General features: G+C 37.8%; 1 protein-coding gene across 3 annotated transcripts in view; it reads left to right on the top strand.

Moving 5' to 3' along the window:
- Nucleotides 1-14,892, top strand: part of cep85l (centrosomal protein 85, like) — a 76,117-nt gene that overhangs the window by 56,746 nt on the left and 4,479 nt on the right. For 2 of the 3 annotated variants that reach the window (XM_056269128.1, XM_056269126.1), the window contains exons 4-9: nt 7,040-7,125; nt 8,825-8,942; nt 9,026-9,223; nt 9,873-10,025; nt 13,051-13,205; nt 13,503-13,620. In XM_056269128.1, coding sequence (XP_056125103.1) covers nt 7,040-7,125; nt 8,825-8,942; nt 9,026-9,223; nt 9,873-10,025; nt 13,051-13,205; nt 13,503-13,620 — 828 coding nt within the window. Of the gene's footprint in view, nt 1-7,037; nt 7,126-8,824; nt 8,943-9,025; nt 9,224-9,872; nt 10,026-13,050; nt 13,206-13,502; nt 13,621-14,892 lie in introns of all 3 variants that reach the window. The other variant, XM_056269127.1, reaches the window with a different exon arrangement.

Here is a 14,892-nt window from a genome sequence, read left to right as displayed (position 1 = left end):
CTATATGGTCATTATGTATGAAAAACATATTGAAATCAAAGTCTTTAGTGACTGAAAATCATGTAATTCGCCCTAGATCTCCTTTCAAGAACATTGCAAGTAACTTTCGCATTTTTGAAAGAATCATTCTTTTTAGATTAATATTTTTAATGAATCTGTTGATTGGATTCACAAAACCACTAAATCAGACGTTCTCAACCTTTTGGACTCCAAGGCCCCCTTAAGACAATACTCAAGGGCCGTCATATGTAGACTATTATGTATCTCTGGTACTTCATGTGTCATAAAAGTGAATAAATAAAAAAATATGACATCAGTTTAATCTTTATTTTTAGTGTTTAATGTCTTTTATTAAAAGTTTTTTTTTTTTTTATTAAGATTGTCAATATAACCAAATTTAAATTATTTTAAGACTTACTGAGGCCCCCTGGTTGAGAACTACTACTCTAAATGATTCATTCACGAAGGAACGAAGGATTTTCAGTCAATAACAACTTAAATTTCTGTTTGTTTTTCACATAAACATAGTGCAGAAGTCGTATAAACTCTTTTACTATACTTTTTATGGTGCTTTTGCAGCCTTTTCATGTAGAAAGAGACAAAAAGTCGTTCTTGTTTACATTTTTGTGTGAACTAATCTTTTAAGAGCGAATAGAAGGAACTGCCTACTCAACTTCCCCTTATCCCTTCCCTGTCATCTGCTTCCCAGGCTGTTTGTTGTTGCTGCTGCCAACCACCCGACTGGTTATGGACTCCTACTGCGCAGTTCGCCATTTACGAGTGGTTGGTGCTCTGAGCTCACATACTGTGGAGATTTGAGCCAGTTTGTTTTGTTTACCACACGCTGACTGTTAAAAATATCCCCAGCTATGTGAAGTGGTGAGGGAGGCCTGGCAATGAAAGTGGCACCTGCTTCTTATCACCACTCGGTTTGCTGCGGGGACTAAAATCTCTCCAGAGGCAAATAAAGGCATGTTTGCAGGCTCGAGTGCGCCACTGATATGTGCCGCATTTATAGGGTTGGCATTTGTGAGCCTGGCAGCTGGTCAAGTCTGCAGAGTTTGGTCAGGGAAACAACATGGACTATTTTAAACAGTTGATGTAAATGAGGTTAATACATCTGATAGCTGGTTGTCTGCGGTTGCTCCTGCGCAACCACGTCAGTTGAATAGGAGTCCAGTGGATGGTGGTCATTGGTCTGATGGATAAAATGTACCATATCCCATCCAGTATCCAGTGCACAAGTGCAGGACACCTAACAGTTATTTTGATTCTTAACAGCTGTTCCGATTACAAAGATTCAGTAAAGGTGTACAGTATGAAATGATGTAATGTAATGAAGTAAATAACTAAATATTTTTTCAAATAATTTTTGTATTTAATAAATGAAAACAAATCTCTCTCTCTCTCTCTCTTTCTTTCGGCTTGCTCCCTTTTTGTCAGGGGTCGTCACAGCAGAATAATCCGCACAGATGATTTGGCACGTTTTACGCTGGATGCCTTTCCCAGCACTGAGAGTGTACTAACTCTGCAATCCCAGTGCTAGGACACACACACACACACACAAACGCACTCACTACGGCCAATTTACTTTGTCCAATTTACCTATATTGCATGTCGAAACCCATGCATTTAATTTAAAATATTCATTGTAAATGATTTAATTCATTTGAAAATATTTCTAAAATTGTAAACATTTGTTAATTTAATTTAACTGTCTCTGATCTCCCCTTGGCCAAGACACACTACAATGGGCCACTAGGCGATAAGACGATGTGCACCGGAGCCTGGGGCCCAATGCCTGTTGCATTATTTTTTGTTACATTATTCTTTTTGAAAAAAAATAGCGATCAATTTTGAAAAAGTAGCGAGTCTTTTTGAAAAAGTAGTGTAAAAAAATGGAATTATACATTTGTTAGTCATACATTTATTACAATATAATTATACGTTTATTACAATGTAATTATACATTACAGTGTTATACGTTTATTACAATGTAATTATACGTTTATTACAATGTAATTATACGTTTATTACAATGTAATTATACGTTTATTACAATGTAATTATACGTTTATTACAATGTAATTATACGTTTAATACGATGTAATTATACATTACAGTGTTATGTTTATTGCAATGTAATTATACACTTATTACAGTGTTATTATACATTTATTACAATGTAAATATACATTTATTACAATGTAATTATACACTACAGTGTTATTATACGTTTATTACAATGTAATTATTAGTGCTGGGCAACGATTAAAAAATTGAATCGCGATTAATCGCATGATTTTCTTGCGATTAATCGCATTGTTACGCGCAATATTGAATAATGAATTCTAAAGTAGTGTATTGCGCACTTTTGATTTAAATGTACTGCTACAAAAGTGCAATAACATGTGGTTTGCAAAAACTTTAAACAAATAAGGTGCTTTTATACCAGCAGTATTCCCTTGATACACAGTATCAATACAATATTTCTTGTAAATCTCAACTTAAACATTAACGTAATCAAATCAAATATTTAAACAAAGCTATTTGCCACTGCCAGCGCATTACCTTTTATCTAGCTTGTTAAAAAGAGTCCAGTTTTCTTTTCTTTTTTTTTTTCTGAACAGGTATCTTGTATCAGGGAGCAGCAGAAACAGTCTAGTCAAAGGGTCATGATCACTACTACAGATATAAGTCGACCAACGTTACTTCTCTGATAGCAGCTTAGGTTTGGTCATGGCATGCCATGGTTTCCCACGTAAGATTACATTAAACAGAGGTAAAGCCCAATTTATACTTCTGCGTCGAACTCACGCCGCAGCTGTGTAGCGCGCGTACCCTGACGTGCATCTCTCCAGAAATGTAACGTCAATTCTACGCGTACTGCAAGCGCTGTGATTGCTAGAACCGCTCCCCGGGTTTCACACTCTCCCTCTGCATGTGTAATTGCGCGTCAACGCGGACAACGACGCAGATATATAAATGAAAACCAACGCGTAGTCTATAGCGTAGAGGCTCCGGCTTAGGTCCGACGCAGAATTATAAATCAGCCTAGAGTGAGGTGAAGTGGTCGAGCACAGGTGCAGCGACAAGTGGGTGCGTTTCTGTGAAACTGTTGCGGTCATGCTCGCCTCACGCACGCGCCCGCGCGTTGCCGAAGTTGAATTGTCTAACTTTTTGTACACGACGCGCAGCACAAATCATTGGAAGAGAGACTGATCCTTGGCTCGCTGTTTGTGAGTTTCCAGAATCTAAATAGTTATTCACATGGCAGAGCATCCCCGCTAAACTAAACGCAGGCCTATCAGGTAAAGTTATGTATAATTTTAATTTAAGTTAAAAAGGCTACAGCTGCGTAGCGCACAGAAGCCGTTGCATGGTTACTATCCATGGAGCGCCTGTCATTCACTCGCGGAGCTCTGTCTCCCTTTCTGTTCACCTGAGAGAACCTGCCAAAGCCTCTCCACTGCTTGTTTGGGTGGGTTATTTGCTGGCTGACCAACATCCCACCCCTCCTGTGATCATGGTTTGACTGTAGGCCTATGTGTATTCAGAGCCAGTGAGCAACGGACTTTGAAAATAATAATAATAAAAAAAACTGCGTTAACGCGCGATAAAAAAATTGTCGGCATTAATTAATAAATGCGTTAACGCGATAATAACGCGTTAACTTGCCCAGCACTAGTAATTATACATTTATTACAGTGTCATTATACATTTGTTACATTATTATTATACATATGTTACATTATTCTTTTTGAAAAAAGTAGCTATTCTTTTTGGAAAAAGTAGCGATTTTTTAAAAAAGTAGTGTAAAAAATTTAATTATACATGTTACAGTCTTATACATTTATTACAATATAATTGTACATAAGTGTAATTATACATTTATTGCAATGTAATTATACGTTTATTACAATGTAATTATACATTACAGTGTTATTATACGTTTATTACAATGTAATTATACATTTATTAGTGTTATTATACATTGGTTACATTATTATTATTATACATTTGTTTCATTATTCTTTTGTCACATTATTCTTGTTGAAAAAAGTAGCGATTCTTTTTGAAAAAGTAGCGATTCTTTTTGAAAAAGTTGCTATTCTTTTTGGAAAAGTAGCGATTCCTTTTGAAAAAAGTAGCGATTCTTTTTGGAATAGGTAGCTATTCTTTTTGAAAAAAGTAGGTATTTTTGAAAAAGTATTGTAAAAAATGTAATTATACATTTGTTACAGTCTTTTACATTTATTACAATATAATTATACGTTTATTACAATGTAATTATACATTACAGTGTTATTATACATTAATTACAATGTAATTATACATTTATTAACACATTACATTACAGATTACAGTGTTATTATCTGTTTATTGCAATGTAATTATACATTACAATGTTATTATCTGTTTTTTGCAATGTAATTATACACTTATGACAGTGTTATTATACATTATTACAATGTAATTATACGGTTTTTACAATGTAATTATACATTACAGTGGTATTATACGTTTATTACAAAGTAATTATACGTTTATTAGTGTTATTATACATTTGTTACATTATTATTATTATTATTATTATTATACATCTGTTAGTCTGATTATACATTTATTACAATATAATTATATGTTTAAAACAATGTAACTATATATTTATTAGAGTGTTATACATTTATTACAATGTAATTATAAGTTTATTACAATGTAATTATACATTTAGTGTTATTATACATTTGTTACATTATTCTTTTACATTATTCTTGTTGAAAAAGTAGCGATTCTTTTTTTTAAAGTAGCGATTCTTTTTTTTAAAGTAGCGATTCTTTTTGAGAAAGTAGCAATTCTTTTTTAAAAAGTAGCGATTCTTTCTGAAAAAATAGCGATTCTTTTTTAAAAAGTAGCGATTCATTTTGAAAAAATGGAATTATACATTTGTTACAGTCTTATTATACATTTCTTACAATATAATTATACGTTTAATACAATGTAACGACATTTATTACAGCGTTATTATACATTTATTACATTGTAATTATACATTTATTACAATGTAATTATACATTACTGTGTTATTATATGTTTATTACAAAGTAATTATAAATTTATTACAGTGTTATTATACATTTGTTACATTATTATACATTTGTTACATTCTTTTGTTACATTATTCTTTTTTAAAAAGTAGCGATTCTTTTTTAAAAAGTAGTTTTTCTTTTCGAAAAAGTAGCGATTCATTTTTGAAAAAGTAGCGATTCACTACTTTTGAAAAAGTAGCGATTTAACTGAATCTGTAAGTCAGCTACACTGTTTAATTCTGAATACTATATTTTATTCTTGTGCGCTTAACGTTATCGTTTAGGCTCCTGTGTAATAGTAGCCTAGGCTATTAAGCAACTCAAACATACACTAGAAAGATACACTGTACACTAGAAAGTGCACTAGATAATAAGTACACTAGATAGGGAGTACACTAGATAGGGAGTACACTAGATGCACTGCACTTACACGAGTAAGTTGTCTAATCCAAACATTGTTTGGATTAGAAATGCAAAAGATATCGTTAAATATATCTGTAAAAGAAGCACACATTGACTTTTGCCGCTCTAGCCGCTGGCCACTCTAGCTCACACTGCACACTGAGTGGCCACTCCCCCTCTCATACCGTGTGGCCACTCCCCCTCTCATACTGCACACTGAGTGGCCACTCCCCCTCTCATCCCGTGTGGCCACTCCCCCTCTCACACTGCACACTGAGTGGCCACTCCCCCTCTCACACTGCACACTGAGTGGCCACTCCCCCTCTCACACTGCACACTGAGTGGCCACTCCCCCTCTCACACTGCACACTGAGTGGCCACTCCCCCTCTCACACTGCACACTGAGTGGCCACTACCCCTCTCACACTGCACACTGAGTGGCCACTACCCCTCTCACACTGCACACTGAGTGGCCACTCCCCCTCCACACTGCACACTGAGTGGCCACTTCCCCTCTCACACTGCACACTGAGTGGCCACTCCCCCTCTCACACTGCACACTGAGTGGCCACTCCCCCTCTCACACTGCACACTGAGTGGCCACTCCCCCTCTCACACTGCACACTGAGTGGCCACTCCCCCTCTCACACTGCACACTGAGTGGCCACTCCCCCTCTCACACTGCACACTGAGTGGCCACTCCCCCTCTCACACTGCACACTGAGTGGCCACTCCCCCTCTCACACTGCACACTGAGTGGCCACTCCCCCTCTACACTGCACACTGAGTGGCCACTCCCCAAAATAAACATTCTGACATTAGAGGGTTGTGGTTTAAAAATATCTGAATATTATATTTTATTCACTACCATCATTTGTAGTAGCCTATTCACCAACTGTTTGCTCAAGTGTACCGTTTTCTCTGAGTTTACTGTGTAGCCGCTCCAGCCAAGGTCTGAACCTCCCCTGAATCGTCATGCTTATTCATTTGTGGATGTTAACTGAATCTGTAAGTCAGCTACACTGTTTAATTGGGAATATTATATTTTATTCTGGTGCGTTTAACGTTATCGTTTTCTCAGAGTTTATGCTCCTGGGTGTAATAGTAGCATAGGCTATTCAGCAACTCACCAACTCAACATACCAAACCAACAATTACTAAAAACAGATTTTGCACGGGTATTCCACTAGCTAATATAAATTCTAAATAAATAGATATATTTTATTACATTTATTTGCCATTCAAATCACATACTTCCATTGAGTCATGCGCCTCCTTGGAAAAACCAGGTAAAGTTAAAACCAAATTCATAATTAGATTCAGTAGTGCAAAGACTCGCTGTCATCCTCCAGGCGAGAAGAGACCTTTACAAACCCCCTGGAGTTCTTCACTGTAATGCTGCATGGCTTCGGTGGCAGTTTGTTGCCGATGTGATTATGATGACAGAGTATGCTAATTACTGTGTGCTTACCATAAGTACACGCTAGCCTGACCCTGGGTGTTTACCAAATGAGGAGTTCTAATGCTATAATTATTGTTTTGTGCAGATGCTGAGTGGAACTTCTCTCCCTGTCAATACCTTGGTAAAGATTAAGGAGGGACTCCTGAGGCAGAGGGAACTGGAGATTGACCGGTGAGTAAACAAAGACACTTTTTGAGTGCCTGTAAAATCGTACACAATGAATATAAACTATTTATCAGGGCGTGTATATAATACTATTAGGGCTGTCAAGCTATAAAAAAAAAAAAAAGATTAATTACACAATGTGGTGATTAATAAATGGCAAAAGGGGTCATTTCATTATTGTAGTTATTGTGTTAAATGTGAAAAGTATCAAATAGACATTACAAAAAGTATAAAATTATTGAAATCAGGGTTTAAATTGGGCCAGATCTTCGAGTGAAGAATTTTAAAAAAATAGCTAATTATTCCCGGTTGTTTGTCAATATAATCCACTTATAAAGTTGCTTCGATAAAGCAACGCAATGATTATGGTGCAAGATGCTGCAAACACGATACGTGATGCAACGGCAAAAGATGTCCGTCTGATGCAACTACAAAGTGACTCAACCTTGCCAAGAAATGTCATGCATCTGCTGTCAAAACAAGACCTTTCCTGACCTCCCACGTAAACAAAGTAATGGATTCATCCATTTTTCTGTAGCTTTGTCATCAGCTCATGTTTCTGGGGAAGGGGCAGATGTTTCATTAATAGCATTTCATTAATTTAACACAACGTCGGCTGTGCTCAGGACTGTGACCCTGTAGTGACTGCTGTGACCTTGAGCCAGTTGTAATTATAGCATCATGCCGTCACCCATAGTGTTGCTTTGCTTTTAGGTTAGCTCTGACAGACGGAGCAGTGCCACACATGCCACAGAGCAGACGGCCACTGTTCAGTCTGCTGTTTCTGCTCACACACAAACACCCTGCATATCCCTGCCAAGAATTACACATGAGGAAACGAGCACGCTTTTAGCTGGGCATCAGTCTCCTTTTTGTCAGGCTTCTAAATCCAGTTTTGCTGTCCATTTATATTTCGCTCATTTACAATTTTGTTTACTTTATTAAACTTGCTGTAAGGAATGTGTGTGTGTGTGTGTTTATTATTGAAAAATTTGGCCACATAGTCTAGGCCAGGGATAGGCAACGTCGATCCTGGAGTGTCGCTGTCCTGCAGAGTTTAGCTCCAACCCTAATCAAACACTCCTGAGCAAGCTAATCAATGTCTTCAGTATTACAAATGCTAAAGGCAGGCGAGTTTTATCAGGGTTGGAGCTAAACTCTGCAGGACAGCGGCATTCCAGGATGGACGTTGCCTATCCCTGGTCTAGGCTTATCACAGAGACAGTTGTCCTATTTCAGAACCATGAATTCAGTGATATCCATCATGTTAAAAGGATATTTTTCAAAAAATTTACTTACAGCACCTTTAATGGATACAAAATGATGTACCACAAGATGATGTTGCGATCAGTTCCCTGATTTTGCTGGTATTTAGTATGCTGAACTTGATTTAGGAATGTTTAACCACACACTCTCTATTATTTTGCTCTAAGGCAGAAAATGTCCAAACCAAGCACACTTTAAAATGTCATTACAAGTGTAAAAACATTCTTATGAAAGCAGTTGTGCCTCCCACATCACAGCGACTGCCTCCAGCAAGCATGTCCTTCACTCTCAAAAGGAATTTTTCAGCGTACTTGTTTTTGAAACAAATTCTTCGCATGGTACCCCAAAGAAGTGCTCTAAAGCAGAGCTGTGCAACAGACTGTGAACACCAATATGATCTAAGTGAATACTGAGTGTCTTACTGATTTGCGAATTCTAGGCAAAAGCAGCAAATCCTTCAGCTTCATGCCAGGATCAGGGAAAACGAGATAAGGGCGCAACAAGTCCTCCAAAACCAGAGGGGGCGCTATGATGACTCGTATCTGCTCAAGGCCAAGGTATGTCTCATTAAAATGAATTAAATAAGAGAAAATACTTTTACAATGGCAGTTAAAAAAAGTGCTTCTTTCCACCATTTTAGGATTCTCCATATGACAGTCCAGTGTCCGGCCAGAGTCCGAAGTCTCAGCTGCCCGAGCGACTGAGCCCACTGTGCTGTGAGAACAGTGAGCTGGGGCGTAAATTAGCTGCGGCAGAGCTGGAGGTCATCCACCTCAGCGAATTTCTCAAACAAAATACACAGAAATACACCGAAGACATCAAGAAACTAGAGGAGAAGGTTAGAACTTCTAATTCAAGACATGTGAATGGTCCTACAGGTCCGTGGTACCAAAATGTTTGAAAATTTGGGGTCTCATTCACTAATAATTGCATGTATTACTTAGTATTTGTACAATCAGAAGGAAAAAAACGATGTCTAATTCACAACACGACACGTGCATTCGCACATCTATTCTAATGTTAATGAATTTTCTGTTTTCTAAATGAGCGACTGCTTGTCCAAGGTTGGTCTTTTGCATAAAACACAGCTTTTTAAAACCAGATTACATCCCTGTCATTACCCAGCTGTGCATATGCGTATCTACATCTTTAAGCTAAGGAACCTCACAGCTCGAGCTATAACACAGCTTTTCTTTCTCTCTGTTTTTGTTTAAATAAATTTAAGAGGAAATATCTCTAGATAAAATGTAATTTTCGGACGGCCATTTTGAATATGTGATTTTTTGCGTATGTCTGGTTTCGGTTGTTCCTACATTTTTGTGTATTTACAATACATTTTAGTATGAGGTGAATCATGATTCGTTCGTGAAAACGTTCGTACACAGATTTCACGCTCAAATTAGTGCGTACGCACGCTTACTAAATAAGACCAATTGTTTCACATGCCCTACTGAAGCTGAACAAATATGCTCTGTGCTTCCGAACAGATGAAAACACGTGACCGTTACATCAGCAGTCTGAAGAAGAAATGCCAGCGTGAACAGGAGCAGAATCAAGAGAAGCAGCAGCGCATCGAGACGCTGGAGAAGTACCTGGCAGACCTGCCCTCGCTGGACGAGGTCCAGACACAGGCTCAGCAGGTACGTGCAAAAGTCCTAAACTGCAAAACTAGTGATTGTGTTTTACATTCTCCAAAATCATTGCCACTAGCGCTGGGTATTGACTAGGGTTGGGTATCGGTTGGGTTTTATCCGATACCAGTACCTACTCGGTATTTTTTAAACGGTTCCGGTGCCTAAACGGTTCTTGAAACGGTACTTAAGAAAACGAAACCGCACACACTTTATCAAAAAATAATACCCTTTTATTTACAGGGCCAAACTGGACACAATATTAACTTAAATCTTTAAACAATATAAATACAAATAATAATAAAACCAATATAAAATAAAAATTCACATTTACATATCAAATAAAACAATATTGTATCAAACAATGTAATAATACTGGAGATTAATAGAGATTACTAGCAGGCAGAGCTGCCAACTCTCACGCATTGACCGTGAGACTCACGCAATTGACCCTTTTCACACGCTCTCACGCACGCCACACATCCATTTTCTCACGCAGAGAAAAATCGCGGACAAAGAGGACACTGACACCGACAGAGAAGGTTACTTTTGATATGAAACAAATCCACAGCTGTCAGATTCTGTCAATATTTTTACGAGATTCACACAATAAATAACGTTTTGGCTCTTTGAAATGTGACAGATCGCTGTAGCGCGTCAGTTCAAACGGCACGTGATACAGCAGCCTACAAATACAAATCCACTGCTTCTTAGCTACGCAGCGTTGAGTGAACCTATGAAAGAGAACATCTCTGGTTACTGGTGTAACATATGTTCTCTCAATAGAGAACGAGACGCTGCCAAGCTCCTTGCGCTGCCGACCAGCTTCCTTTTTCGGCAAAGAAATCTGAGGAGCAGATGGCGCGCGCGCGCCAACATAATATGACGACGTAAGTGCGTCAAGGCGGCGCCCGCGCCATCAGCCAATGAATTGGCTTGATTCTATATGGATTCAGACTATCGGCACACCCGTTCTGACGCATAATTTTACACGTGAAATGCAGCCAAACCTTGCGAGCAAGAGCGCGCATGCGAGACAGAAGAGACTGTGCGTGTGTGTGTGCGTGTGTGCCTAATTAAGTCAGGCACCGAAATCAGGCACCGAAATTGTCGTTCTTATTCGGTCTGGTTACTACCGTTTACGTCGGAACCGGTTCCCTATTGGCACCGAGTTTCGGTACCCAACCCTAGTATTGACCCAAATTTCACCATTTGATTCGATTTCGATTCACAAGCTTGCGATTCGATTCAATTCCAGTTTCGATTCAATTTGATTCGATATCGATTAATTGGGCTACAGTACATGGAAAAAAAAATTGTCTCAGCTAATGCTGTAAACTATACAGGAAACCCCAGTTGGTACATTACTATAATATTAAAGGTTAAAATTAACTGATCTGTACAGGCTACTAACTTTTAAATTACACATAAGAAAGTTTATATAATAATAATGTTATAATGACTTTTTAATGACATGTTTCTACTCATTTCTTCTAAATATAAATATTTAAATGGTGCCTGTTATAAAAACATGATGGATTTATTTAAAAACATTAAATATTGAAGAACAGGTTAGTAAAAATACAATAGATATGCAATATAGTGCATATATTTATCAAAATGATCCTCTCTAGAGTTAATTTTTCTAGCTGACTAATGGGTTAAATGTAACATTAGATGACCTTGTTTTTCAAGTTGATGTCTTTCTCCAGTTAAAACATTGATTGAGTGATTACAAACCTTCTGATGTTAATTCATGTTTATTTTGTGCTGTTACTAGTAGTAAAGCAGTATAGATGATCAGTTCAGTTTTGTTCATTCATCAACTGAAAACATCAGACTAAAAGATCCATTCTTGGGATTTAAGAATCGTTATGGTTCATCAAAATGAGAATCAAATCCTTATTTTTAACACTTAATTACTGCCTTATTACTACTACTTCTTTTTTTCTGATTACAATTCCAACACCTCAGATGCCACCTTTTCCAAGTTGGTCACAAACTTATCCAACTTTAAATCTGATTGTCAGCCTCAAAAATCAAAAGTGTTCTTGGTTCAGTTAATGAGGGCATAATTAACGTCTCCTAAACCAACATAGCAGTGCCATTCCCCATGGTGTTCTGCTAATAGATCCGCGCAAACAGCTGCTAATGTGACAGCAGGCACTCTTCATTATGTTTGGGAATAATCTTACTTGTGGGTTATTAAATCATTATTTTTGTGCAGTTTACTAGTATGCACAACCGTAAGAGGATTAATATTATCTGACAGTCCAACAATTGTTTGGAGTCATATTTTTCTTACCTTTCTTCTTGTCATTTTGAGCCAGACATTTTCTGTGATATTGGATTAAATACATTACAGTTAACTGCAAAAATCATTTTATTAATCAATAGTCTTCCATCTTTTAGTAAAAATTATCAGAATAAAAAAAAGATAAATTTGTATAAGACAAACTCTTGGCAAAACTCTTGAATTAATATATTTTATTTTATTTAAAAAAGTTCTGGCCAATATTAAATTTAACTTAGTGAAGATATCAAAGAAGAATTAACACAATTGAAAGTATGAGAATTATGTAGTGACCAAAAATGGTTAAAAAACATTTATTTATTAATTTATTTTATGTTTCTTTCCCCACTGACAAATAGTTTTGTCTTGTTTTGAGCATAAATCTCACAAAATTTGTAAGGTTTATACAAAAAAAAAAAAAAGAAAGCTTCTTGGATAAGAAAAATAAACCCATAAACAAAATAAAATCATTAATAAATATTAAATTACTAATATTCAAATAATGCATTTGTGTCTTACAAAATGTTTGTTCTCAATTAAATTTACCTTGATTTAGTAATGGTACATATTTAAACATCAATTTGCTGGAAAGCAAGACAAAAATAATGATTACATCCAAAATAAAATTGCACGAACTATGTGCAGAATAAACATAACAAAACAATCTTTATAAAGGTGTGTAGAGTGTTAAAGCATTGATGTGAAGTAGCATTACTGTATTCATCTCCGTCCGTTACTCAGTTGCAGGAAGTGCAGGGGAAGAAGCAGGCGTTGGAGGACACCGTAGCCCATCTGGAGAAAACCCTGGAGGAGAACCGAGCCCTGCTGCCGGAGAAAGATGCCCTCATCGAGACCCAATCCAAGCGGGAGAAAGAGCTTGTGGCTGCTGTTCAAAGGTACTGCACTTACTCGCTCGCTCTATTGAGACGACCTCACAGCCAGAAGCATTGCTTTTGATTTGGTTTCTTTCTGAAAGCCACTTTTTATATATAGAGTGCTCAATCCTTGTTAAGTGAGCTGAAGATCAAAGTGCTGTGTACTCTTATTAAAACATGTAAACATGGGGATGAAATCAGGCCAATCCTCAACTTGGAAAGGCCACAGCAGCGTTGATATATATGAAGGAGCTGTCGAGATTTCTCTCTGCCTTTACTCGCTGAATGATAAGAGTACTGTAAAACATCTTTTTGTAGCCTACAAGAGAAGGTGGAGAAGTGTTTAGAGGATGGAGTACGGCTGCCCATGGTGGACCTGAAGCAGCTGGAGAAGGAAAACACTCGGCTACTAGAACAACAGAGCCAGAACAGCCTGGTACTGATCTCCCATGATGCACCTAATGACACTTACCAGTCCAGTTTCCATAATTCCTTTTATGCCCAGATTTCATTAGAATACATTATACTATAAATCTTTAAGTCACTGATATATTGAAATTTTACACCAAAGACAAAACATGTAGGTATAAAGAGACAGTGTATATATATAAGAATTTCTGTTCTCTTATTATTTAAAACCTAGTGAGCTGCCTACCTAGACACCACTTGGCATCATATGCGCATTCCCACATATGATGCCCAAAAATTCTGTCTAGATTACATTCAACCGTTCAAACATACTAGTCAAAGCTACCTATTTCAAGTTATAAATACTATGAAATAACCAAACCAATGGAAATGACCAGGGCTTGAACGTTAACACCCTCCAACCCGCCAAATGCGAGTAACAAAGTCACTCCTACTAGCCAATTTGGCAGATACATTTTATATATAATATATACATTTTTAAATTGTAGACTTAAAAAAAGGCATCGGAAATAAGTGCAATGTAGTGTTGTCAAAAATATAGCTTTTTTGATACATATCGATACTAAAATAACCGAAACGCTTCCAATACTCATTTCCCGCAGAATAGATACACAATACCAGCTTCGCTTTCTCATCTTTCTGACAGCGAGTTGACACACAAACCTGCCTCCCCTCACTCACTCATTTCATTTGCTCCGGATGAATATTGTCTTGAATTTCGGCGTGGGATTGAGCGCATTTGCGCATAATTTTACTCATTCCCGCAGATTTTGTGCGCACACATAAAGTACAAATTGGCCAGCAGCCATATCACCCTGTAGCCCAAGACTGGCTGCCCACTGAAGCTAAGCAGGGCTGAGCCTGGTTAGTACCTGGATGGGAGACCTTCTGAGAAAACCAGGTTGCTGCTGGAAGAGGTGTTAGTGAGGCCAGGAGGGGGCGCTCACCCTGTGGTCTGTGTGGGTCCTAACGCCCCAGTATAGTGACGGGGACACTATACTGTCAAAGAGCACCGTCCTTCGGATGAGACGTTAAGCCGAGGTCCTGACTCTCTGTGGTCACAAAAAATCCCAGATCTTTCGAAAGAGTAGGGGTGTAACCCCGGCATCCTGGCCAAATTTGCCCAGTGGCCTCTGTCCATCATGGCCTCCATATCATCCCCATGTATATATATACCAATTGGCTTCATCACTCTGTCTCCTCTCCACCAGTAAGCTGGTGTGTGGTGAGCGTTATGGCGCAATATGGCTGCCGTCGCATCATCCAGGTGGATGCTGCA

Source organism: Rhinichthys klamathensis, unplaced genomic scaffold (assembly GCF_029890125.1).
Source record: "Rhinichthys klamathensis goyatoka isolate OS25496 unplaced genomic scaffold, OSU_Roscu_1.1 h1tg000281l_1, whole genome shotgun sequence".
NCBI lineage: Eukaryota > Metazoa > Chordata > Actinopteri > Cypriniformes > Leuciscidae > Rhinichthys > Rhinichthys klamathensis.
Note: the sequence above shows the minus strand (reverse complement) of the source record. Positions and strands in the feature narration are given on the sequence as shown.